The sequence below is a fragment of the Pseudomyrmex gracilis genome, unplaced genomic scaffold (assembly GCF_002006095.1).
Source record: "Pseudomyrmex gracilis isolate BER0280 unplaced genomic scaffold, ASM200609v1 scaffold_77, whole genome shotgun sequence".
NCBI lineage: Eukaryota > Metazoa > Arthropoda > Insecta > Hymenoptera > Formicidae > Pseudomyrmex > Pseudomyrmex gracilis.
The window spans coordinates 476,598-502,757 of record NW_018020661.1 but is presented as its reverse complement, the minus strand read 5'-3'; the positions used below and the strand labels follow the sequence as shown (position 1 = coordinate 502,757).

The following is a 26,160-nucleotide window of genomic DNA, read 5'->3' as shown; positions in this document are numbered from 1 at the left end:
GGATCGTGAAGCGCGCGAACGTAGCGCGCAAACATTATCTCCTATCTTGACAATGTTAAGACAACGAGGCGCAAAAACGCGCGTAATCTAACAAAACGACCGGACGTTAATTCCGGCAACGGCGCAAACGCAATTACCGAGCGATAGAGAAAACCGCTCATTATCATCTCCCTGTTAAAAAGTAAGATTCTCCTTGTCTCGCCATTATCTACTCTCTCTCTCTCTCTCACCATTTACGAGGAGAGATGGCTTTCTAATGGACGTGCGCGGGGCTTTGCCTGAAGCCGTGAACACGCACCACGAGAGAACGAGCGTGTTCCAAAACGTCCGTCTCTCCCTTTTCGTGCGATCCGAATCCCGAAATTATTAGCTTCTGCGCGGATCCGAGCCGAGCGGGAGCCCGGACTGTACGTGCGGCGGCGGTGCAAACGGCGCAGTAAAAACTGCATAACCGATGCAAGGTGCGACCAATCATTTTCGGGGGTCGAGAAGAAGGCAAAAGAAATTGCCGGGCAAGCTGTGTGTACGCGTTTGTCGAGAGAGGGACCCATGGCAGCGAACACCTGCTGCTCTCGGTCGACGTTATACGAACGTTTCGTTCGACTCGCACAAACCACTAGCGGCAGTGGTGGTAGTGCGACGCCTTCTTCTCTTCTCGTCGGCCTCTTTCTCGATTCTCTCTCTCACTTCATTGCCTCGCCTTTTCCTCGCACTTAAATTCCGAAGAACCCGGCCAACTTAGCGGGCTTGGTCGTTGGACGAGGCGCGTTTCCGGGCGTGAGAAACGCAGAGATGGAGAATTTAGTAGTTTTCCTCTCGGCTGCGAGTCGTTATCACTCATCTCGTCGCCCACGTCGAACACAATACCCGTTGGCGCACTCGAGAGACCAGATGGCGGTCGCATTAAAAACTTTTCGCGCGCGATTATGATTTCCCGATTTCAATGGTCAGGCACGTGCCACTTCGTCCCGGGGTCATCCATTCGCCCCGACGGTTTTAAAAGCTCGCGCGTAGTTTTTATGTCTTTTTGAGGATTACGACGTATTCTCTTTCTCCCTCGCGCGCATAACGTAAAACTATGCCGTACGATAAAATTATCAAAGGAAGTTAATGCGAAACGACAATAAAAAAAACAACTCGCCGTAAATGTTCGGACACTGAAAATCGATTTCGTTTTGGGAAAGTCGTCGTAAATTGTAACAGCGCGCAGTTATAGACTAGAATAATGACCGAACCCTCTTTGTTTTTCTGTCAATAGATTATACAAGGGGAAACTAAACCTGTCTAACACTCTTGTTGTGCTTCATTTACCACCATGACACATGAAGAAAATCCACGGATTCGGATTTGTATCTTCACTTGTTATAAACTGCCGAGGAATAAATTTTCCCAGACGAATCAGTAAAAGCATTGGAAGGAGTGAAGTATAGTTCTCCGACGATCGCCGACACGTCGCCGTACCTCCTCGTGAGAAATTTACGAGGGCTATTTTAAATTCATAAAGATATTTGTATTCTCGGTCGACGCATAATCGCGCATTCGACCATTCCACGTGCGGGAATTTTCTGGTTGTCGCGACGCTGAGCGTATCTACGTCAAAAACGGATGAAGCAGACTCACGTGGGAATCAACACAAGTAAATAATGTTTAAACTTGTTATATAATACAAGCGCTTTGCAGATGAATGATTGCTCTACGTAATTTCATGCATCTGTAATACGATGACATAACGTTACACGTTTCAGAAATTGTGAGAAGTTGTTAAATGAATGTTTCACTGAAAACGTCTCAAACGAAACATTTTCCCTGGAGAACTTTAAACATTGATTCGCGAAAGACAATTTCTAGATCTAAGTTCTCGCGACAATCTACATCTTTCGATTCTCATAGACAGAGAGAACCTTGGGCGCTGCACCTAATAGATGAAACGTCAAACGGCACTTTCGGCGGCACTTAATATCATCCCGCCTGAAGCAGAGAATTGTCTCCGCCTTACTTTACTCGGAACACGCTGCGCGAAGGTAACTTCCGAGTCGCTCCGAAAGTTTGCGAACGTAAGAGAATTTTCGCCCTCTCTCGCGCTCCGAGGGAAGTTAATAAACATTAACAAATCGGCTCACTCGCGGCGCAATGGAGCGTCGTAAAATTTCTCGACACAGATATTTTCCGCGGACGAGCAATTGCACGACGGCGGCGGTAAACATAAATCTCGTAAATGGAAATAGTTGCCGTATCCCGAAATTAAATCGACCGGTGACATTTCGGACTGTTTAAGTACAATGGGACACGAATCGCAATTCCAGGCGACAGACACGGCTCAGTTAGCTAGATAAATGCCGCGCCGCAGTTTCGTGCAGCGGTTTCTCCCCGCATTGGCCCCCGCACGACTAGCAGTGTGATGGCGCTCAAACCAATATCTATTCGTAACTTTGGAGAGCGAACTGACAAAAGGGAGAGAACGTAGGTAGGAACGGATAGCGGCAAGTTTGAGATTATTTCCATCAAGAGACAGTTGTACTATTTCAAGTATTGTTGTTTGCGTGATATAGCTGATCCCGAATGTGTGCAACAAACAAGTTAAAGCTCAAAAACAAAAATGTTTTATTTGCGACCGACAATCGATCACGCACCTACAATTAATGTGAATTATGAATGCACACGGGTTTCCTTAGTTTTACAAATATCTACTCAGTTGCAATTACATACTTGAGTTCGTTTTGTTTTTGTCAAAAATTTACTGTCGGCGAGCCAAAATTGTAATCTCGATAAGTGCTCTGTAATTTCTGATCCCAGAATATTTAGAACGCCGTCACTATTGCTTGTCGCGCGTCGCCTTGAAATTCGGCACGGCCAGCCGTGCGCGTTAATCGATTTTTCCTTCCGGACCTTTCGCTCGCATGCGGAAATTACGCGTGGTACAAGAACAAACGTATAAATAATGACGCGAAGTAAGCACGACAAAAACGTCGCAATCCCTCATCGATTTAATGCGTTGCCATGGGAGCGACGGAAGAAAAAACGCCGCATTGCAGGAGCTGAGCTAAAAGAGCCCATCGCATACAAATTTACATAAAAGCATAAGTATAATGCCTGGAGTGTCTCGACCAATGAAACTACTCACAGTGAGCCACCGTATTGTTCTACGGAACATATGAGCATAGAGAAATCGGATGTGCAGTGAAAGCAGAAATAAACGTAAAATGTTTTCTCTTGTGGATTATGTGTAATTGAATATGTAGCGTGAAATACGACGCATTTAATATGAAACTTATTTATTATTAAGTATTATCTGCTTTCGGTATTACTCTGCAACTGTGTAATATGTTACATCACAAATAATTAAATATTAATTGTATTTTTACACGTTATAATACTTTTTAACGCACAAAAGAATATGTGTATTTAATTCGGTTTAACTTTTAATTAATTTACGGGAGAAGTACTCTGTTTTACGTGTGATATTTTAAATTTCAAACTATAATATTTTTTAATTACAACTTGTGTTACTACTTTTTAAATATCTCCATTATATATAACTCTATCGCAGTTTTATTCTCCGTTTTATTAATACTTGTCTCTGTGATTTAATGTTGCACGCGTCATTTCATTACTTTATAATTTATTAATGCATGCGCGATTTTATATGTAGGCGTATTTCTCATGCTTGTACGACGCGCATGTGTCTCATGTGAGAACCGCATCGTTAGCCTTGTAAGAATTCAGTGCGAGGACGATCTAATAAATATTTCTCGGCGGGCGATGCTCGATGTGCACCACGTGCAACGTATCGCGCCGCATAAAAGGAAGATATACTCGAACGAGAAAACGTTACCGTCTCGGATCTCCGGTGTGTGCGTCGCCGACCGACTATACACACGTATACTTGAAAGTTCGGGAAGAGGACTCAAGATTTCGGCGCCACTAAAATGCCGGGCGTCGACTTCACCACGGAGCCGAGCGGAATAGAAGCCGCGCAGTTTCGTTATCTTGGTCACGTTCCGTCTGGACCCCCTGGGCGCGTTTCCTCCGGAGGAAAAGAGATACTCGAATATTTGTTGCCCGAATCGCACGATCATCTATAACCGCGGTATCTATACCGGGTGTATCAGATGTCGCGTAGTTTTCTGCGAGCCGCAGATAATACAGAAGCCAAACTGATGGGAAAAACGGCGATCCCCGAGATATTATTCGAATAAATCTTTTATCCAATTTGCTACATTCAACTACAATTTTATTCCGTTATCATAAAAATGAAATTCGTCGTTATTTATTAAGCTTTGGAGTTGCTCGTATCACGATTTTGTTTACATTTGTTGTTTGTCGATGCAATGTAATCCTTTATGAAAATCTTTTGTGTTAATGATTGCAAAGAAATTTTATAAAATATATTGGAGTAGATTTGTAATTTGTGAAATTTATGTATTAATAAGATTTGCAGCTTCAAACACATGTAAAATTAATTTTTTCTTTTCACAGCGACGTTTGGAATAAAAACCATGCGTCGATATTTTCAAAGTTAAAGGTAATATGCACTTTTATTCGCGGTTTTCGAAAAAAATAAACAAACGATGTATAAGAGTAAACGCTGGGCAAGTATTAAATAAACAAGCACTGTTTCAGTTCAATTTTAACAGGAGAAACATATATAACCACCGAATCAAATCACCAACGCTATCTGCTCCGCGGTCGATTTGTGTCGGTAAACACAAAGCAAACCATTCGCTATATGATTTTTTCACCTCGTTTCACACTGCAAACTTATACAAGCTACTATAATTTCTTGGAATATGATGACTTTTAACTCGATCGCCAAACACACACAATTCTTCTCTTTAAATCTCCGACGGTGGTGTCGCAGATCCTGTTCTCTAATCACGAATGTATTCATATTCTCGTCGAAAAGTTGCATGACGACTGATGAATTAACTCGCAATTCAGCAAACCAGATTGAGCACAAAGACGCCGACAGTCCCGAGTCTCGTTTGATATGCGAGGTAACTCACGCGATCTCGAGCTGTCGTGTGTACACGACGGAGTAACTCTTTGGCCACAATGTCGCGAACCGCCGGCGCCGTTGTCAAACGAACGAACGCGAGATGGCTGCTAATTAATGGGTGAGGGGAATATGCGTGACAACTGAAATTTCGTCGTCAGATGCGCGTGCAAAGATGCCAGAGCGTAGGTTGTAAGAAAAAAAGAAAAAGAATGAAATGAAAGAGAAAGAGAGAAAGGGATATGAGAAAGCAAAAGAAAGGAACAGAAAAGCGAGAATGCGAAGAGGCGGCGCAAATAAAACGCGGAGCGCGTATGAAATGGGTTGAAAACGCGGAATACATTATACCCCGGAAAAAGATGAATCATTCTGCTGATGGAATAAGTACTGCCGAGTGCGACGGCCGCGCAGCAATTTGTAGGAGTCGACGTGCTGACCGAACGGACGCCGCGCGCGGTTGCGATACGGAAACTGGGAGGGCGTTGGACAAGAAGAACAGGAAAGGGAAGAACGAGAGAGAGAGAGAGAGAGAGAAAAAAAAAAGGGAGAAGAAAGAACCCGATGAACTGGCGGGTCTTATAATGGAATCATCCTTCTGACCTTACCTAAGGAAGCCGGCGCGTAGGCCATAGAAAACTAGTTTTCGGTAATTCTTCCTTTGACGGAGACCACGTTACATCCTCACGGCCCTTCTTCTCTTCTCTCATGCCGCGACACACATTGGATATATGCGTCACAGTCAATGGGGATAGCGCTCGACCGTAAACTTGACACAATTGCCACTTCGACGTAACTCAAGATCAGCACAATGCTAGACGTATGCCTTATCCCGAGTCGGCAGACGGTACAGAACGGAGCAAGCGAGATAGATGATTGAGAAGGAAAAGACAATACGAGAAGGAGGTATGGGAAGGGACGAGCGTAAAAGAGCTCTGAGGAAAGATGAGACGTCTCGAGGAAGGTGGATATCTATTACAACGCCAACTTCGTAACGTACTGCGGATGATGTACGAAATAAAGTACTGATAAGGTTTGCGACAAGAATATCTAATAAAATATAGTTCGAAATACGATGTGTCATGAGCAAGATATTGATAAATCATTTGGAAACATTGATGAAAAATATCGGAAAAGTAAGTATAGAAAATGCTATATATTTTCCTGTTTCTTAACTGTCATTTGATTTCACTTTAGACCTGAGGAATGAATACGAATGAATGAATGTTTGACACGAAATCTACAATGTGTTAGACCGACTATTATTTTGTGATTTTGGCTCTTTGACGTAAATGAAAAAAAAGGAATAAAAGATAGATATACACCGCTTCGGTCGTACGTGGGCGAACAAGAGGAAAGCGAAGAGACGTACCGCAAACGAACGAAGAAAGAAGAAAAGTGGAACTCTATTGAACCAGTCCACCATAGGTTTACTGCCATTATTTTCCTCATGCATCCCGCTCTATTGTATCGGGGCGTGAGGCTGCGGAGTGAGCATCTGCCCTCCCTCCTCGCCGATTCTTCTTGTGCGGCATGCGCCTTCTCTCTCTCTCTCTCTCTCTCTCTCTCTGTCTCTTCGCACACCCTGAGACCACTCGAGGCTCGCTTTTTGTCCAATCATGCGAAATATCGTTGCCGTGGGACAACCTCGACGGCCGTTGCAACGAAGAAAAAATGGAGAAGATGTCACTCGTTCAACCGATGCACTTTGTGATAATATAGAGTTCAGCAAACATAGGCGCACGTTATTTCTGAGGGACATAAAACTGAAGAAAAAAAGTCGGCATTTTTCTTCGGGTACTTCGGAAAAATTGACCCTCCTCTCTTCTTCATAGACGAATGTAGCCAGCGGTGCGATAAATCCTGACTGTAGCCACTTTTTAATGCGCGTACGCGCGCGAATTTAATCGACGTGGCGAATTTATGCGTCAGTAATCGAGTTTTCGAGTCGAGTACATTTAAAGCCGAGTGTTTCATTATCGCTCATTTTTGACCGCGTTACGTTTCACGTTCGTTGTATAATGGCGCGATTTTGTCGCATAAATGAGTGGCGCCGTTATTTACGCGCAATTGAAAGCTTTGAATTCCGTTTTACAAAGAGCTCTTTCGCGATGCACCCTTGACAAGAATATTTAATTGACGTCACGATGACTACTGTGCGTACATTTCGTAAAATATATGGCGAAGCTCTGAGAGCCTCCCTCCAGACGTAATTAAAATTAATATTATTTTCTAGTTGAGAAACGGGAAACGTAAAAACCGAAAGTAAGTGTTCGATAACAAATCTAATTTTCTTTTTTCTACTTCTGACACCGGACTGCCATGCCCGTTGGTTGCTCCGCTCTTATCTTGTTGTTACACTTTCCGTATATTTCCATTACTAGATATTGTCCAATCTCGACTATAAATGCACACTCGTTTCATTCCTCGTGGTTTAAGGTAAAGCAGATTCTACGACGTAGCATACTTTTTAAACTTTAAATTCACTCGTCCGAACCGAAAAAAAGCGGAAAATAACCCAATAAATAAGAGACAAATTTTCCTTTTAACGTTCCATTTGATTTTTTCGCATCCCAAATAATAGCAATTGTTATAAATAGCGGAAAATGTGGGTTGATATCGATCTCTTATAAATATGTGTTACGCACGTACAAGATTCGTTTGGTGAAAAATATCTCGTGCAGTATCGCTCCCGTATTGAAATTATCCGAGAAGCTGGAAATACACCGACGTTGTAATATGAAGATTATGTTTTTTCGAACCCGTACGTGCGTGTAACGCGTAACTCTTTCGAAGTTAATTGGCGCATTACCATTTTTTCGCACGAATAATCGAATAACTGTCGAGATGCGTTTGTTTCCACTTCGCCGTTCACGCTCCTGTTTCAATTACGCCTCCAACGTGTTCACACAATTACACACGGCGTTATGTGATGTGTTCGTGTATGGCAGAGTTCAAACCGCGTGGGCGATGAAACCGGAGGATACTGCGAGCAAGGCGCTTACACGAAGTAAACTTGGATCGCATCCGTAGCTGCGACCCCACCGATGCTTGTACCAACAACAGACTGTGTGGCGCCAAACGCGGAAAATTTCATTCCGACGAAAGTGCTTGACTCACGTCTCTCGGAAAAGAGACTCGTAAGTTCCATTTGGGCGCGAACTATTTTTATAGTCTCGGCGTCGTCATCGTGGGTGGCGATCGTAAAATCAGAGATTCCGCGTAACGAAATGCTATGCAAACTACGCGCACGTAGATGGCCACAATTATGCGCGCTCTAACGATTATTACCGCAACTCTGTTACGAGATTACGAGACTGTGTCGTAACACCTGTCTAATGTGCCCGCGACCGCTACATCATCATGTAAAGTAATCCTTATTTTACCAATTTCTGCGAGGCGAACAATGCCCCGTTGTTCGTCCGCTTCCGTTCCCTTTTTCTTTTTCTCACACACACACACACACGCTCTTTCTCTCTTTCCCTCTGTTTTCCCACTTCAACATACGCAAACACACGATTCTCGTCGCGACGCAATAAAAAGGACCGACGCGACATTGTGTAAAAACCGGTACGATGGATCGTTGTTTCGCGAGATCTTGCTGTCGCGTTTGTGATTTCCTCCCGGCTAATCATCCGCCGCCAAGCCGGTTTCCGCTCGTTTTCTATGCCCGTTACTGTGCCTTATTAATTACGGTAGCACTCGGCATGCATATCTCGCGGTGTAACGCCAATTAATTTTCCCGAGCACGAGAATTAATGTCAAAGGGAGAATGAAAACGTGGAAGGCAATTGCCGGCGACAGCATTTCCGCGTAAATATCGCGCAAGAACCTGGGATCTCAAGAAACGGAGACGCACACAGATGTTATTCAAGAATACTCGCTAATTTGCGAAATTCCAGAGTGATTGACTAATGAATTGCATATTTGTTGAAAACAATTTAATTTAATCTGTTTACCCATCGATATCTCGTTACATTTCTTTTGTTAACTTTCATTTAATGTGAATTCTAAACTAAAAAGTTTATTACAGTTTGATTTTGGCAGACATTGAATTATCAAAGAGCTTTCATAGTAATATTCAGATTTTTCCCGTTGCGGAGCATTTCTAATGCAAATCTGATGACAACGATTATTTAATTTAATCTCTTAAAAATATGTTGAGTGGCAAGTGCCCCCAAGGAATATCTTCTTAAGTAAAAAGAATTTGTGAGCGCACCGTGCACTTATTTTCCATAAATGTAAATATACTCTGGGGTGAGTAAATATATTAGACGTGAAACGGTATTCCCTCCGGTATACGAGCTCTTTGTACAAATGAATGCGCAAATATATACTCAGTTATTAATTAAAGCGGGGCCCATAAGAGAGAAATCGAGTTTCCCTTCTATTTTCTTTAAAATTTACGCTAACGATATTAGTTTTGTTTCCACGGCTTCCAACGCGCTATCTGGCTATATCTCCGCCGCGAGATCTCATTTCGCTTCGCACTTCGTTCCTCTCTTGAAACCCTCGAAACTTGGAATTATGAGTGCTTGTGAATTCAGCTTGAAAAATCAATCGAAACTTTCTTCAGTTTTATTCGCTCGCGCGCAGCATGAACCATCGAGGTTTTTTTTTAAGTTTTTTTTTTAAGTTGTACTTAGAAATTCCGTCATAGTAACATGTCTGGATTATTGAACTAGATATTTTTCATACTTTTAATTTCGGTGCAAATTGATCGATCGCGAATTTGTTTATTTTTAAAAATACTATATGTATATGTTATTGCTTTTTGATATTTAAATATCACAATTAAATTATATATACACATATTGTGCCTATGTGTGTTTTTGTTTTTTAAAAATAAACACACATATTGATATAATTAACCGATAACGTTAAAACAAAGATAGGGCTTATACGATAGTGTGCACGCAGGAGGAAAAGTCTCGGGAAGAAAATGCCGTAGGGAATGTGTATTAAAAAGTATCTAACGGGCCGAAGACACGCACGCGGTCCGAAGTGGAACGGACGGAATGAAAATTACATAGTAGATATAATAAAGCGCAGATCATACGGAGATCCGAGCGTAATTTCGTCCGCGGGCTCAAAGACCCTAATGACGGCCTATTCCATTGCGAGTGGCAAGCATATCGCGTTTCGACTTTTCGCTTCCGCCACAATTTTTCCCTGTCAGCATTTGCCTCTGTGTCTGTAATACCACCGAAATATTTCTTCGAATTTTTTCCTATTAGATTATATCCGGTAACGGCTATTTTGCGTGTATAATTTTGTTCTCTCCATTTTGCCGTATATTTGTCATGCAAACTAGCCGAATGCCCTATGTTCGATACTTTCTGCTTTGTATTATTGTTCATGTCAAATACGTTATCGTTGTAAAAATAAGAAGAAATATGTAACAGAGTGTCCTACTTTTAAAATTGTTGACAAATAAAAAAAACTATCAAAAGCATATTAACTAGTAAAAATATATAAATAAGAAACGGGAAATAAGATTTTAGTTGTCTTTGTTTTTAAATCTTCACGTCATGTCATTTTTATTTCTCTGCGCGAAGCATAAAATACATGTACGAGCTGTTTGTTTTTTTCTTCTTTATAAATATTCCGCCCAGTCTTTTTTTTATCTACTTAAATAAAATAAATAAATTTAAAAGACACTGCAAAACGCGAAAAATCTTCCTATTTTTGGAACGAGGTTAGTTGAGCTTCACCTAGAGAAATTCTAGAAACTCACGGTAATATTATGGAATTATTCCACCTCTCATGTAGCTTTCTTCCGCGCAGCTTGCAAAATTATGCGGCTGTTTTTCCCGTCCGCCAGCCAGTATTCCGTCGCGAATCATTCGTGCGCGTTACTTTTTTCACGCTCGATGTCCTTCGGCGGACGTCTTGTTACCTCTGCATTGTTACCGTAAAACGAGGATGTTATGATAGGCAGCGCTCTCCATTTTGCGGATTCCCGAGGAAAGAAAACCGAGCGAGAGAAGACAGGCTCTTGTCGAGAGCGAGCTCCAGCTCCCTTCCTTTCCCTCCCGGAGGCATCGTATCTCACTCACGCTTATCTTACTTTCAATAGATGTGGAAAACTCCGCTTCCCCGCTTGCTCTTTTCAAGCGACTCGGTCAGACTACCGCTACGGTGACAGGTAAGAAAGTGAGAAAGAGAAAAAAAAGACGGCAATTGAAATAACAAGAAAACATTAAGAAGAAAGCCGATATGGAAGGAGCCACCCCATGCTGGCTAAATCCCGAAGTTTCTTTGAAAAGAATCTGCTGCGCACACTCGTCCCAGTTGATCGCAAAGCGCCCTCGACAAAATTTGTCCCTTTCAGGGATCATCTGACAATGAACTCGATGCTCGATACGCATCCTTTCGCGCGAAACTGCCCATTCGTATAAACTTCGACCGGTCGTCCTAGATCGATTGTTCGACCTTTTTATAATGGTCGACCCATTGGGCTTTTGACCAAGAAGTGAGTCTGCACAAACATTTTATTGCTTTTTCATGAAGAGAGAGTCCGCATTTTCACGAACTTTTAATTAATATCCAATGACGGAAATTGTGAGAAGAAATAAGATTTTAAATGTTAGTTTGAAATTAATTTCAACTTTCTTACAAATATAAAATAGGCAAACATGTTCTTAAATACGATGATAAAGTAATCAGTGTGATAAGAGAATTGCGAAAAATGTTCAACATTGTGTCAAACTAAAGAGTTTCTCACAGTTAAATTTATAACAGTTTCAGACTAGTTCTCTATATCCCAAGACGAACAATAAATTTTATTCCACCCTGAGCTAAATCAGACTTTCCTATCAAACCGAAGTAAACACGTTGACTTTTAAATGCGCGTGGGACTCGTTACGCCAAAAGTCACGCACCCTCGGAATCGCAAAATCACCGATACAGAAAATTCGATCGTCGAAGTTCGGGGTGCTCGACGCTATGAAAGCCGACGCAACCCCCACCGGAATACGTCCAATAATTCGAAAATTTCTACCCCCATGGTACACGCAAACCTTCGTCGAAGGGAGGCGCGGCGTTCATTGTTACGTTTCGTCTACAATGCCGGCCGTAACAAATTTGTTGCTGGTGCGGTGCATAATTGGGGTTATTCCTCTCTTTCGCGCGCGCTTCTCGCGCTCCGGTCCCTTTCTCCCGCGGCATTGTGTCGAGTGCAGAAAATATATTCCAGGAACAGCGTGAACGCATAATCTCTCGGCGCTAAGAGTAGTCATGGATCCCTTTCCCCGGCTGACATCGTTAAATCGGCCATATGCTTAAGTCTGGTCACGTTCGCGCGCCCGCTACTGATAAATTGATTGCGTTTCGAAATTCTCTTCGGAGTTACAGCTGCTGTTAGCTCGGCCGAATTTCTTTTTCTCGGCCGCCGTAATATGATTTTATACGAAACTATGTCTTTTCCCAATACCGCCTATTACCGTGGCCCATCACCTGTCGCTCTTCTACGTCGTTGTTTTCGGAAGTTGATATTTTGGATTGCGAACTTGACACGTCGCGCGGAAGGTGCGTCTCACTTAAAACCCACGAGAGAGAATTGAGATAATCTCGGCGGCAGCCTTTGCGTAACAGACGACGAAGACGACCGCGACGTTGCAACGCGTGTGTCAGCCGCTCGCAGCTTTAGTAATTAGTCTGCCATTGCCGGCTGTGCGCGCCGTAATAGACTTGACCCGCCTTCTACGTTCCTGCAACTTGGGCTGCAACATTGCGGCATTACTGTTGTGTTAATTGCACGACGACGCGGCGGAAAATCGTTGCATTGCGCCGCGCGGCGTGATGCGATGCGACGCGCGTCACCTGCGTAAGCACTTTGGAAAGCTCGCGCGTGAACACAACGTATACGTGCGCACTTGCTGCTACCCTGCGAATGCGTAATTCGTGATAAGAGGGAGGTTCGCGACAATGGATGTTATTTATAGCTCTTATTAACATTCCGCCGCATTTTGGAATTCGCGCGCCGCAGATGACTCGCTCAAATATCGTGTGAAATATCGGAGTTGCTGACTTTTATTAAAATTGTTTGTTATCTCTTCTTTTCGACCCTTCCTTTCCTTTTTTTCTCACCCACTTATACATATATCAGATTACATTATTCATGCGAAACATAGACATTATTTTAGATTTTATTGTCTTTGTTGAAAAATATATCGTATGTAACTAGAACTTTTGAGGAAAATCTTACTATGAAAAAAAATGGTATGTTTCCCGTAAAACTCGTTCTATTTACAAAACTAGCTACGCGTTATATTATACGACGAGTAAATGTTTTTTCAGTGCAAATTATGATATTTTCACAGTGATGCTTAAAAAGCGAAGGACATTACACGCAAGAAAGATTCGTTCCGCCACCGCGGTATAGCACAAAGTGTGCTCTAGTTTTAGACATAAAACGCAGCTGCGGCTGTACACGACGCGATAGACTTCGCAGTGTTTTCATTCATAACACACGAACGTTCCTTCTTGGTATTCGCGCTAAGGCGCCTCTCACGAGTATCCTCCGCACGCCCGCACGCTAACTTCGTTTATTGCGGAATCGAGGAAACGCGAATTAACTTCAATATTTGTTACCGCTTTGCTTCGTGTAACTAGTGTATATCTGCAGCGCGTAAATTTCAAGTTATCTCGACTTCGTAAATTTGTAAATCACGTACGGGAGAGTCGGGTGTATACATGTGATTTCGTGCAACCCGATACATAAGGCAACGTACAAAAAAAATTATATTGCCCTTCTCCCATGGCACTACGATGCCTTGTGGAAGAAAGTATCGATTATACGTAGCAATGAATCCATCCGAAAATTCGCTCGGTCGGTCCCTTGCGGTGAGTCACATCCGTTCCTTTTGCATTAGGTCGGCGACACACGAGGGGAAAACGCAGCCAAACGGGCATCCGTTGAGTGGCTCGTAAGAACGCTCGGGAGAAAAAGGTAGTCAATGTAACCGTATTTTATGGTGCCGTCATTTATACCCATAACCGCTACACGCGCACGCCCAACATTGATCGCGTAAGGAAATGCACGTAATTTGCACCTTATGCCCCCGACTCACGCGCATCCTTACGAATATAAATACGTTGATGTTGAGGGTGCTTTAAGCACGTACAAGAAGAATCCATTAATACGGCAAATATTTTGCTATTAAGATCTGCAGGCCGTCGCCGAGCCGAGCGAAAGGGGGACGAAATAAAGTATACAAATCGCGCGGAGAGTGTCTGAGAAGGACCGCGTAAATTTTTCAAGAGCACTTCCCTCGAGTCGTCTTCGCTTTCTTCGTTCCGCGCGAGCTGTCGCCCACCTTCATTGTTTCCAGGAAAAGAGTCTCGAAGAACGCAAAGGGCAAGTCGGGAGTGCTAATAAAAAGCAAGGAGAGAAACGATAAGATGAAAAGCGGCGCGTATTAAAAGTCGGAGTGGCGCTAAAGTGAGACGCAAGAAACTCGGAACCGAGCTCGTAAGGGCGTTGAAGGCAAAAGACGCTTCCCAAATTGACCAAACACATCGCGCGAGATAAGTCGTTTAATGTCTTTACCGGGGAAGTTACCGTCTGGCTGTTCTCGCGCCGCGCGCAACGGGGCTTGAAGAGAAAAGCCGCGGGATGACGATGACGTGCTGCTGCGTGCAGGTCATGCTAAAAGCGCTATAAAAGCACTTCTTCACGTCTTCAAATATCACGACGATGCAGGTGTCTTGCAGGCATACTGTGGCACTCGATAAGATTAGTTGAGATTCTAAGAAGCAGCAATGTGAACCATCGTCATAAGACCGCATAACTTCGTGTCTCACGTCATTCTAACGGAAACAAACGAATTCGTCAAGCATCTTGTTTTAAGAATATTAAAGCGAACTGTTTTCCAAACCTCTTATTTTTTAAGCGTTTTCTGATATTACAGAGATCATTAAACAAATCTTCAAGATTATTTTTGTTTGAAACACCTTTCTACATTTTCCGTATTTTTCTAAGATATTTGCATGGAACAATTAAAATGGAATATTTTGTAAGACCATTCAAAATTCTTTCTTTCCAGAAAAGAGGCACGTTGATATAAAAAAATCTAATAGTACTTCACGATAGAAAATTGATCGTTATTATCGATTGTATATTTATTTATTTCACGAGAAGACGATAGCATTGCGAACACGTTCGGCTGTCACCGGACGAGAAAACCGAGAGCGATCTTTACGCGAAGACCTACCGTAGTTTTACAGCCGTCGCTCGAAACGTCAACGTTGGCCGCCTCCGGGAGTTTCGCTCGGGTATTGTGAAAAAGGTACATTCGTCGCGGACTTATTTGACTCGTTTCGTGAACGCGGCTACCACGAGTTACATTTCTACCGGCTTCCGACGGGAAACCCGCACTAAAGGCAGGCAACAATGGCGAGAGCAGCCGGAGAGAGAATAGGACGTATACCCGAAGGTATACGACGACGGCATATACAATTCGAAGCATCGGCGGAAGGTCGGAGAAACTCGCCGTAAAACACCACGCGTCGAACTGACAATGAGAGAGGGCACAGGGCTCGGGGACGCTTCGGAAGTGCATTTCGCCAGCTATGGCGACGGCGGACAATGCACCCGCGCCTCACTGGCGACCGATATGCCAATCTCGGGGATGTAATACCACGGTTACGTCAATACGCGGATATGTCGAAAACCCTCGTCGTCCCTCGTCAACATCCTTTCGGGAAGCGCCAGGGACGGCGCGCGACGCGTCTTCCGGATCATTGGATCACTCCGGAGACGTGACTAGACATACATATACGTGTATACATAATCTTATATGCACGGTAGAATTTATTTTCCTCGCCAACACCTGTATCTTGGTAACGTGTCCTACTTTATAATGTTGACACACGTGTATATGATATTGCAATTTGTTTGTTTGTTTGTTTGCTTTTTTTAACGAAGAAAAGAATTCGAGATAAACGTGTGAAATTCTCATTTTATTTTAATTTTTCGTCGACGTGTAGAATTACCGCTGATTTTAACAATATTTCTCACAGCTCTGTAACTTCTATAAATGCATATTAACTTTTTTCATAAACTTTTCTTTGAGATTTCCTCAGTTTGACATAAGCTGTCGCGATCTTCGCAGTTTGATTAATGACGCCACTTTTTTCAGTGTTCATAACTGACGCTCAGATATAATCTTCCCCGTAATACGTGCTATAAAGTTTATCGCGCAGTTTGTACAACGTGTAGAAAATTATAATGAGCAAGAGGTATACTATATAGACATAGCATCCTACTGTAATTAATTTGGAGGCGCATGGCTTTTAGACGCGCGCGCGAGAGATAAGTAATCGATCCGGACGAGGAAAAATGTATATAGACTAAGCGCGGATTATTACAATTAACTCGGACGCAATTAACTCGGAAACGAAACTGATAATTAAGAAACTTGGCGTCTCCGGACGCGCAGCCATTTCCTTCATTTGGTCTGCCGTTTCTTGCGATATATATTTTCTTACAGGAATTCCGGATCATCGATTACCAAGTCCGTTCTCTTCGGCTTCACGCTTATTTACCTGCACCGCACGTACGAAAAACTCGCGCACAGCAGACTACTCAAGTAGACCCGCGTCACTCTTATTTCCTTATCACGCGTGACTCTCAGATACGGAACCGTTAATACACATTAAATTACGACGAGCACTATTTCAGACGAGACATTCAACAAAGAACGATAGCTGTACAAAGACATTGTTAATGCACAGATCACGAGAAGTATAGATTTTTCCTTTAATAATAATTTGTAAATTTTTATAAATATAAAAATCTCTCTCTCAACGTATAAAATATAAATACGCGTATATTTTTTTTTCTTATGAAATATTTCTTTAATAAATTATATAATGTAATCAATCACGTTGAGCGAAGAAGTTACTCCAGATAAGTATAGAAGTTCAACTTCAGACGCATCGCTGCCTTTCTCTCACTCCTAAAATCGCAATATTAAGCGAGATTCCATAGTTCAGACACGCGCTTAGGTAGAAGTTAGGAACACGCTACACTTTCCTTAATATGACTAAGACGTGGCGTGTAGAGGAAAGCATAATGAACGACCATCCGGTATGCCTGGAATGCTTAAATGCGCGCGCTCATTGTAAAAGACGCGCGCGTGACGAATTAGTATACAACAAAATCACTTTTCAAATTCTTGTTTCTTTTTTTTTATTCGCAAGGGTATGCAAGGTCGACAGCGTGTCCATTTGTCTTCCGAACGGGCTCTTGTCAAGTACAGACCGAACGATATACGGGCAGGTGTATATCCATTGAAGATCCTACCTGCTCGGTTGTGCAGACATTTCGAGTACGTTTCTCCGTTTCTCTCGACGGAAGATCTATTAAGACGGTTTAGAGATCTATTAAAACGTCGCTTCTGAACGCTTCTTTCGACGAAGATTGAAAAGTCTCGCGGCCATCGCGATGACGTTATCGCACGCGTAGTTAAATGGATTTTCACGAAAGATTGTACACAGGCGGGAAAATGGTTTGTAAAACGTTCGAAATCCTATCACCGAAAATACGCCGAGGAACTCCGGCTCTTAACGAGTTCTATTCTACATGGCTGTAAGTTTCCGTCCCGAAGTCGAGGAAAAGGGGACGACGAATTCGACGGCGGAAAATGGCGGTGAATTGCCACGCGACGAGCGCTTAAACACTCGTTAGGACTGCCGTATGATAGCTCAATCGATAAAAAGTTGCTTCCAGCCTCCGATGTCGTACATCATACTCGAAAACCGAAACTTGACAACGAAAATCTCGTCTTTAACAGTAGGCGTAAACGGAGTGCGATAAATCACGATGAAAAAACGCAAGACCGTTTTTCTTCGTGAAGCCGCACATGAAGGCGCACGTTTTGTTCGTCCGCTCGACTTTGCCGCCGCGAGATTTCGCAAATCGCATCCATTTGCGGCCCATCCGAGAGGAAACGAGCGACCGTGATACGCCACGAGAATATAGCCAGAACCGCTGTCGAAAGCTCGTGCAATAATAAGCCACGTTTGCCACGTGCGCGCTGTCCAGCAAAATAACTCCTTTACGTAATCTCATCGAGGATTTGAGAGGCGAGTGGTCGGTATCGATGCAGCTTAGCTTTTAATGGAAACGCCGACTACGCAGGCGCAAAGCTGGAAGTTTATGGGACAAAAAGGGACCTTACGCGGGAGTCCTCGTGACCCTCGTCTCGTATTTTCGGAGCTCGCCCTTTCGAGGTTTGTTCGACCACCATTTCGCGCGGAGCTCGGGTAACAGCTGAAACTGAAGCATGTCGCGGAAAGTTAACGTGGTGAAATGACCGGTCACCTGATACAAAGAAAACCGAGGGCTTGTCTGGGACCTATATGGTCAGAGCATTGTTGCGGAATTGCGGGGGAATCGAACGATCAATTGACTTTCCTAATTTTCCCGCGCGTCGAGCTGCCTTTAATGTATAACATTTCGAGCGCGCGCACGTCCGTTGCATTTGGCTTCCCTTTTCCGCGTTGCCGATCTGCGGGACGGAGATAATTCTATTCGGTCGGTGATTACAAAGGCACGAATCGAGCCGCGCGCCGCGTGAACAAGCGGATCGCCAAATTGCTCGTCATTTCCTGGAGCTGAACAGTAGAATACGAAATAAAATCACTGTTAAATAACTGATAATAAACTGTTTGAAGCAATTATATTATATTTTATTACGTATTATATATCGTAACAATGATTGCAACGATTTCGATTAAATTTTCTTTTTGATATGATAATAAAGAGAATAAAGTCTCGGAAATACTTTTACTATTATTTTGTAACGGAGAAAAAGTCAAGAAAAAGGAAACTTTTATACGAGAAGGATTTTCCAACACACACACGATATCACACAAACTGTTCTTTAATCGTATCAAAATCAGAATTACGTCCAACTTGTTGACCTTATTTCTTACAAATATAACAGTTTCTAAGTTGCAGCATTCTGGAAGAACATTGCGCAAAACTTTGCAAGAATTTCTTGTGTCTTAATCGAGTAATTGTGGCAAGGAAGAAGTTTATTGCGTTATTCTTTTATCACATCTTAAAATCACATTATATCCTTATTTTAGATATAAAGAATTTCGCAATTACATTGTTACCAATGTTAAATTTGGTAAAACTATACATTAGCGACAACAAAAATAAAACTCTGCACAAAGTTAAAACACGGTGATGGTCGAACAAATTTATTATGAACAAATTTATTATCATTAACGTGAATGAACTACTCTTTCTCTCTCTCTCTCTCTCTCTCTCTACGGCAAACAACGTTGGCACGGTTTAATAACATATGAGAATGCGAGTGAATTTATTATAACAACTGTATCGATCCGTGTTGCATCCGTGGACTTTTCCCTGGTTCTAATTGGAACGGCATTTAAGAGCGAACAATTGCTAGGTTTACGATCTTCCGTGCCTCTGGCAGGGGACGCGAACAAAGCGAGCTTAATCGCTAATTGAGTGAGAATAGTTATGAGAGCGCAAATGGCCCGTACGATTGATGGACTTTCCTAGTTTCTGGCCGCTGGCGAACATGTAACGACAGATTTAATGCGACTTTTCGTGTATTTCCCGTCGACCCATATGTTCGAGCAAAACCGACCGCCGAAAGATGACCTCATTCATGCCCTTCCGATCACAATGGCGCGAAATGTGTAGCTGTTAAATGGACGCTACAGGTCGCGTAGAAGTGCGTTCAATGGCACGACTACCGCCTCGTTAGCCTGTCGTTTAGGAATTATATATAATTTGAACCGTTACTATTATACGTGTACGCGCCGTGCGCGCCGCCCGGGCTTTATACGAGCACGCGAGCATCGATTATGAATTCTATTCGGTTAGCAACGCGAACGACTTTGTGTCTAGTCGACTTTCGACCGTAAGCGTTCCGCAACCGGAAGCAGCGTAACTCCCAGTTTAGGATACAAAGGGGCATTTTGAACGCAAATCTTTTGTCGTGGAAGAGAGATTACTCGTTTAAGAAGATATTGTTTGCTCTCACACGCTGTATCAGAAATTGCAAGATTTTGTGTGTGCGTCTAGACGGTAATTTAATTTACTGCGCAATTTCTAGAATTATAACATTAGTGCAGAAATATATAAAATTCGCACAGAGTTTACGATTACAAATCGCGTCACGTAATTGTGAATGAATAATTCTTCGTAAAATTTTGCATGACACACAGTTTGATTATCGTATCCCGTATATTTTTTCCCAAATTTGTTTTACCTCATTTATATACAAACAAATGTTATCTAATATCCTTTGTGCAAAACGTTTTTTACACAACGGTAAAATAACAGCAATAGTATTTCGAAATTTGTTCGACATCTCGATATCCAATATGGATATTCATATGCAAATATTCACTAAATATACGCTGCGTGTGGAAAATTTATTCGATATTTATATATTGCAAAATAAATATTTACAAATCTGCAACATCGCGAGCCTGTTCTTTATTGAATCCTAACTTGCATTATATGAATTAAGCGTGTGAAATACGTAACAAATGTTTTTAATTACGAAATTTTGTTATGGCGAGTGTAAAATCATATCTAAGCGCGCACAAAGCAAACGTCACTTTGTGACAAACAACGTGCGTGCGTTTTTATTCTAAAACTGAATGAAGACCGTCTTACCTAAATAACGGCAGTTCTACGTCCATTGATGATGCGCTGGGGGTGGCGGCGGCGGCGGCAGAGGCAGTGGTCTCTCCAGGAGAGGAATGGGAGACACGTCTGGCATGGCGAACCTCAACTTTTGCCAGAACAACTTGTCCCCCCATACCAGTACGGTGTGCGACGAAATTCGCTTTTTGAGATCGGAGTCGAGATCACGCGGGCACACACCGCCCACCAGAAGCAAAATCACCGAGCGGCCTTTACCCTTAAGAGCGTCTCTCAGGGCTGACTTGAACTCGAACCTGGACCACTCGCCGTGTAGAAAGTTCTTTGACAATACAAGAATCGTGCGTCTTGAAGAGTCAGCTGCCTCGGCCACGGCGTCTGCCACATTACTACCAGCGCCGAGATCTCGATAGTGCAAACACAGCCTGTAGGAGGTCTCGAGACCCGGCACAAGGATCGTCGAAACGAACGACTCGTCGACCGCGGAGTAAGAGATGTAGGCATCGAACGGTTTCTCCTGGTCTTCGAAAGCGGCAGTTTTATAGCATACTCGTAAACCGCATCTACCCGCTGCCCAAGCTCTCAGAATGCGACGATGTTTGAAAGCGCCGCATACTAACGCCACCGTCGCTAGTATCAGCACGACCGTGGCTAATAGCAGTGACAGATAAGCGTCTAGCGGTCGCGTCTCGACGACGGAGGTCGTGCCCATCAGAGCCGCGCAATTTATGACCGATCCGTTGGCCGGCAGAGTGGTGATGGGCATGCCGAGAGAACAAGTGACGCTCCGCCAATCATTGATCTTTTGATGATTGTGTGACATCCACTCCCGCACGCGGTCCAAATACGAGCACTCGCAATTCCACGGATTCCTGGACAGAGTGATTTCAACCAGATATGGATTTTGTCCCAGCTGCCAGAGAGCGAAAGTGCCGAGACGATTGTTTTCCAGACGCAAGACTTCCAGTTGACGTAACGGCACGAACGTACCGTTATCAATATACGTCAACACATTATTCTGCAAGTAGAGTTCCTTCAGATTCTCCAATGGCATCAGCTCCACGCCATTGAGCATGGTTATCTTGTTGTCCTCCAGATGAAGCACCCGCAGTCGTTTCAAGCCGGTGAAAGTGCTATTACAGATTCTGACAATATTGCTGTTGTTAGCGTAGATGACCTGTAAATTTTTTCGACCTACGAACGATTGAGAGTTCAACTCGTAGAAATCGTTCCCGTCGAGATAAATCTCCGTCGCGTCCATTGGCACTCGATCTGGTAGAGTTGTGTGACCCGAATTAGAGCAGTCGATGATGTTCGCCGACCAGGACTGATCATGATAACACGAGCAGTTTCCCGGACACAACATTTCGCAGTCGCAGGAGTCATAGGCGCAGCAATGACAGAGAGCGAAACAATGCGACAAGTAAGTACAAAGAAATTGCGAAGGTCTGGCTTCCATGAGCGGCATGAACGACTTATAGCGGTCGTAAGGGAGTCTACAGTAAACGGACTCGAGATCCATCACTCTCGGATGCTGTCTCAACGTCAGCGAATTGATCCTTTGCAACCACTCCGTGGTGCAGTCGCACACAAAGGGATTTCCGCCGATGTAAAATTCCGGAAGTTGCCTGTTAGGTGGCACCTGAGTGAGCTGAAGTGCCGAGATGTTGATCGTGACGATCATATTCGCATAAAGATCCACTCGAGTGAGATTTGTTTTCGTGGAAAATGTCTGCGGTTCCACAGAAGAGATCTGGTTATCGTTGACGAATAAAAGCTCGATGGAATCCGGAATCGACCAAGGATGTATTCTTGTTAGCCGGTTAAACGACACGTCGAGAGTCTTCAAACTCATATTTTGTGGCGCGTTGCCGAGATCCGTAATAAGATTTTTATGCAGATCTAACCATTGTAATGTCTTAGGCAAGTATTTGTAATCGAACTTTGTGATCATGTTGTCAGACATGTTCAACCACTGGAGATCGGGCGCACTCGCGAAAATGTCAGACATGTCTTGTAACAAATTTGAGTCCATGCGAATCGCTTGTAGCTTCGGGTTGGCAGCAAACGCGCCGTCCTCCACAAAATCGATCTTGTTCATGCCCAGACTTAAAATCTGCAACTCCGGCAATTGCACGAAGTCCTCCTTCGTAACATTGGTGATCTCGTTACTCATCATTCTTAGCCCGTACAAGCTTGACATTCCTCGAAAACCAGGATTTCTAAGACTATTGATCTGGTTTTCACCGAGATCAAGGGCCCGCAATATTCTCATGTCTTTTAGCGCCACCGGTATGCTTTCAAGACGGTTACCGGACAGGTTTAAATCTTGCATGCTCGAGCAATTCCGAAAGGCGTCCGGATGAATACCCTCGAGCAGGTTGGAGTCCAAGGCCAGCAGCGAGAGCGCGAATAATCCGTTAAGGGAATAAGCATCGAGATAAGTCAAACGATTGTGCGCGAGTTCGAGGGTGTGCAGATTGCTCATCGGCGAGAATGTGTCCGCCGGTATCACTTCTATCTCATTGAACTGAAGATTTAAAATCTGCAGCGTATAGAGATCTTTGAAGAGCGCCGGATCCAGCCTGCTGATTCGATTGTAAGACAGGTTGAGGAGCACGAGGCGTATCAAACCGGAGAACGTCGATGAATTCAGCCACGAACTGGTCAAGACATTCCTCGACAAATCAAGCGTGACCAGTTGATTCATGCCAACCAGCAAACCGGGCGGCAGTATACCGATGGAATTGTTCTGCAATCTCAGTTCTGTCAGCGTCTTCGTCACATCTCGGAACATTCCCGTCGGCAGAGCGACAATTCTGTTCCCGGACAGGTCGAGGCTCTCCAGAGACTTGAGCCCATGTAGAGCCTGATCGGCCACGATAGAGATCGCATTGTTAGATAAATTCAATATTCTGAGACGTTTCAACGATGAGAATCCATAGTGCGATAACATAGAGATCTGATTGTTCGACACGTCCAACGAATGCACATCCAGCGGACACGAAGACGGAGCCGCGGTCGATTCGAGTTGACGTTTCGGCAGCTTCTGGCTAACATCGCCGAATCCGAGTTCCGAGATGTCTTTTAGCGTATTCCACGAGATGTTCAACGTTATTAAATTCGATAAAGGACAGAACAGGCGATCAGGTAATTGCCAGATATTGTTCAACGACAGATCGAGTTTTTCGATTTCCGACGTGTCCTCGAAAGCGCCGTTTTCAACTTCCAAACTGTATTTGTGTTCATTCAGTGTTCGAATGGTCAGATTACGAAGGTCGCGCAAACCGCTGAGTAACTTGGCTGGCCAGCGTACCAGTTTGCATCCGGTCAAGTTTAACGACCGCAATCGCCATAAATGAAAAAAACTGTCCACGTTATGAACGGTATTATCGTTTTCTTCTCCAGAACCCTCGCAAACAACGTCCATCGAGGTCACGAATTCGCTGGTGACCTGAGAAAAGTGCGTTCGGATCGTGTCGTTACCTGCGTAACGATGCACGCAGGTAAGCGCGCCATCCTGTCGTAAGTCCCACGAACAATTGTCTGGCAATTCGAGCCTAGGCGGCAGCTCGCTTGTAATGGCAAGCACGTGGTACACTGGTACGAACAGGCAATAACAGGCCAACAAAAGCAACAGCGATCTTCTCCCGGAACTTTCGTGCCGACCGACGAGCCCACGCATCTTTAGTGAACTCGTTGCCCGCGCTTGGTACCGGTTTTGTGTCTTCCAATCATCACACGCTGCGCAACAAATGCGTCACTCGAATATTGTCAGCTGCCTGTCTATTATACGGAAGTCTGACTGGAATGTATCACAGAGAGAAAGAGAAACCGCCGCACCGTTTGCTCCGTCGCGGTGAAACAAAATTCACTTAAATTCGATCACACGGTGAACGCGGTTATTGTTCGACACCTCAAACGCTCACTAAAGAAGACAGTCGCTTTGTATCAGCAGTTTTCGAAAGTACTAATTATCACGATTATTAACATGCAATTTCAACTAAATGATGCAGAATTGTTTACACTCTAGGATTACTTAGTTTAAATGGCAGATGTGTGTGGAAGTCGATTAATATAATTTTTTTCAAATACTCAGTAGCTTTTTTTTTTTTTTAATAAAGAAGTTACTCTATTATTCGCGATGTTCTTCAATCTTCCTGTTCGACTTACTCTTTCCAAAACAACCGACAGTGCGATTGCAGAAATCACGTCACGTAGCTTTAACAAGCATCAACCCTATATCAGAATGTTATCCTCTCACGTTGGTTTGCTGACGAACTACCATCGCGTTTCGTTATGACATCTACTTGCGTCCAGAGGGACCGTGCTCCGTTCTCATCCGCGCGACATTGTCGTACAAACTCTTCGATCCGCGCTCCGAAATGTGCTGTTACAAAATCCCGCGCATTGCACTATCTTCTCGTCGATGTCGAGCAAACACGTTTTCAAGGGAATCCATTTAAATAATCAGTTGGTATTTTTTCATGATTGTTGCGAAGGTGAAAGAAAATTAATTTCACCTAAGTTTTTATGCGAAGATAGACGAAGATAGAGAAAAACGTAGCAGAGAGATCGTCTTCCGTAAGACGCCGAGGATCACAGTACTCGGTACGACGGCCACCGCACGACTGACGAGCGAGATCTCCTCAGCATCTAACTCGACGCAGCGTCCACCAATCGTTTCTATCCCCACCGACCGGTGGCGGCAGCACTCACACATAGCGGCGGCGAGCGGCGGCACCCAAGTGGAGTGAGCACGCGCCTACCGCAGGACCTCGGGGTAGGACGAGGACATCCTGCGTTTCGTACGCGAGCGCATCTTTCTCGCGCTCCTCTTGCTTGGTGTAACGCGCGCACGCACACGGCCGTTACCATTACACGCGATCGACGGACATGCGACGGACGAACGAACGAGCGAGCGAGCGAGCGCGCATAGAGAGAAGAACGAGCGGACATTGCACGCAACCTGTCTGTATCTTCTCGCCATTCCCCCGGTCCTGGGACGGGCGAGACCCGGGGACATGGTATTGGAAAAAAGCATCGACACTTTACTCGTTATTAGACTCGGCAAAAAATATCGATATCCGTACTAGCGTCGAAAAAGAAAAATATCGACGCGTGCACTATCGTCGATACGAATAAATATCAAAAAGGAAGATGATCCTGTGCGTTTTAACGTTTTTCATGTGTACATACTATTTAACACGTATTTCTATGTAAAATCTGATTTATCTTACTTAATTACAGATGATTAAATGTTTTTGTGTGTGATAATTTCTAAATACATTCCAAGGATGCAATGATGCGTTACAACATCGTGTAACGTTGGCAGAACTATACTAAGCGGAACCAAGTTTCTGTACATACTCGCGAGTTTTTCGTTTACCTAAGTGAAGTAGATATTACATGGAGGATATGGCGACTTGATGCACGTCCAAAACTAATTGTAACATTTACGTGCGTGCGTTACCTGAGTCGTGGACATTCTACGATAAACGGGAAAGGG

The 26,160-nt window shown here is 43.7% G+C and overlaps 1 protein-coding gene across 1 annotated transcript in view; it reads right to left on the bottom strand.

Annotated features, from left to right (window-relative positions):
* Positions 1–25,280, bottom strand: part of LOC109854981 (toll-like receptor 6) — a 45,672-nt gene extending 20,392 nt beyond the window's left edge. Inside the window, exon 1 of the mRNA XM_020428688.1 lies at positions 20,664–25,280. Within this exon, the coding sequence (XP_020284277.1) occupies positions 20,680–24,336 (3,657 nt within the window). The 5' untranslated portion in view covers positions 24,337–25,280 and the 3' untranslated portion in view covers positions 20,664–20,679. The remainder of the gene's footprint in view (positions 1–20,663) is intronic.
* Positions 25,281–26,160: the final 880 nt, after the last annotated feature.